Source organism: Mustela putorius, unplaced genomic scaffold (genome assembly GCF_011764305.1).
Source record: "Mustela putorius furo isolate JIRA1106 unplaced genomic scaffold, ASM1176430v1.1 tig00000508_pilon_pilon_pilon, whole genome shotgun sequence".
NCBI classification, from domain to species: Eukaryota; Metazoa; Chordata; class Mammalia; order Carnivora; family Mustelidae; genus Mustela; species Mustela putorius.
The window spans coordinates 12,610,826-12,612,198 of NW_025421402.1; the positions used below are offsets into that span (position 1 = coordinate 12,610,826).

General features: G+C 40.3%; 1 protein-coding gene across 1 annotated transcript; it reads right to left on the reverse strand.

Moving 5' to 3' along the window:
* Positions 1-364: 364 nt before the first annotated feature.
* Positions 365-844, reverse strand: LOC123392350 (60S ribosomal protein L23a-like). The gene has a single exon (XM_045081200.1). It carries the CDS (start codon positions 833-835, stop codon positions 365-367), a length of 471 nt encoding a protein of 156 aa, XP_044937135.1. The 5' UTR covers positions 836-844.
* Positions 845-1,373: the final 529 nt, after the last annotated feature.

The following is a 1,373-nucleotide window of genomic DNA, read 5'->3' on the forward strand; positions in this document are numbered from 1 at the left end:
CACAGTTACAGAATAATAACTCTATCAATTTAGTGCAGAAAGTCTAATAGATGCTCTACAGACAAAATAAAGTAGTGAGTGGGATGACTACATTTTTTTAGTTTTAATGCTTTTATTTTTTGCAAAAGTGGCTCTACACTACCCATTAAGTACAAATCTTACCTCTACTTAAGTCTGTAAAAGGGAAGAGAGAAAAACATGGTCCTTTCTATCTGTTTCAATTGTTCCTCTGACTGAAAATGTTGTAATAATGGACCTGTTTATTTTCTTTTCCTTTTTTTTTTTTTAAGATTTTATTTATTTATTTATTTATTTATTTTTATCATGAAAAAACTGTATTTAGATTTAGCCAGCTGGACTCAGTTTAGATGATCCCAATTTTGTTGGCAACATCCAAAGCATCATAGTCAGGGGCCAGCCGAATGTATGCCTTCTTCTCTCCATCAGGCCTGATTAAGGTGTTGACCTTGGCTACATCAATGTCATAGAGCTTCTTCACAGCCTGTTTGATCTGGTGCTTGTTGGCCTTGACATCCACAATGAACACAAGTGTGTTGTTGTCTTCTATTTTCTTCATGGCTGACTCAGTAGTCACGGGGAACTTGATGATGGCATAGTGGTCAAGCTTGTTTCTCCTGTGGGCGCTCTTTCGAGGGTATTTGGGTTGCCTTCGGAGACGCAGAGTCTTGGGTCGTCGGAACGTAGGTGATGTGCGGATCTTCTTTTTTTTGTGACTGTGGACGCCTTTCAGCACCGCTTTCTTGGCTTTCAAAGCCTTTGCTTTGGCTTCAGCTTTGGGAGGGGCAGGGGCTTCCTTCTTAGCTTTCGGCGCCATCTTCGTAAAAGGGATCAAGATTTTATTTATTTATTTGACAGACAGAGATCACAAGTAGGCAGAGAGGCAGGTAGAGAGAGAGGAAGGGAAGCAGGCTCCCCGCCGAGCAGGGAGCCCGATGAGGGGCTCGATCCCAGGACCCCTGAATCATGAACCGAGCCAAAGGTAGAGGCTTTAACCCACCAAGCCACCCAGGTGCCCTAAAGACCTGTTTATTTTCTAACATAAAAACAAATGTATGGTTTTAGGAGAATTACTATTTTAGTTATTGGTCAATTCCAAATGGTAGCTGCCTGAGACTATCCTTAAGTAGGCCATCAGTTAAGTAAGTAAGCTAAATGCCTGACAGGGCATGGTGAGGTGGGGAAAGCTTGTAGAAAGTTTATAGTTTGATGAATTTGAATTTTAACTGTCATGTAATGGCTGTATGACTATATTCCACAGATTTTTTTAAATCTTTTTTTTTTTTTTTTAAGATTTCATCCACTTATTTGTCAAAGAGAGAGAGAGTGCAAACTATTAGAGAGAGCAGCAGGCA

Bases quoted from the DNA above. Each gene is read 5' to 3' on its own strand.
- LOC123392350 (XM_045081200.1), bottom strand. From the start codon at position 835: ATGGCGCCGAAAGCTAAGAAGGAAGCCCCTGCCCCTCCCAAAGCTGAA.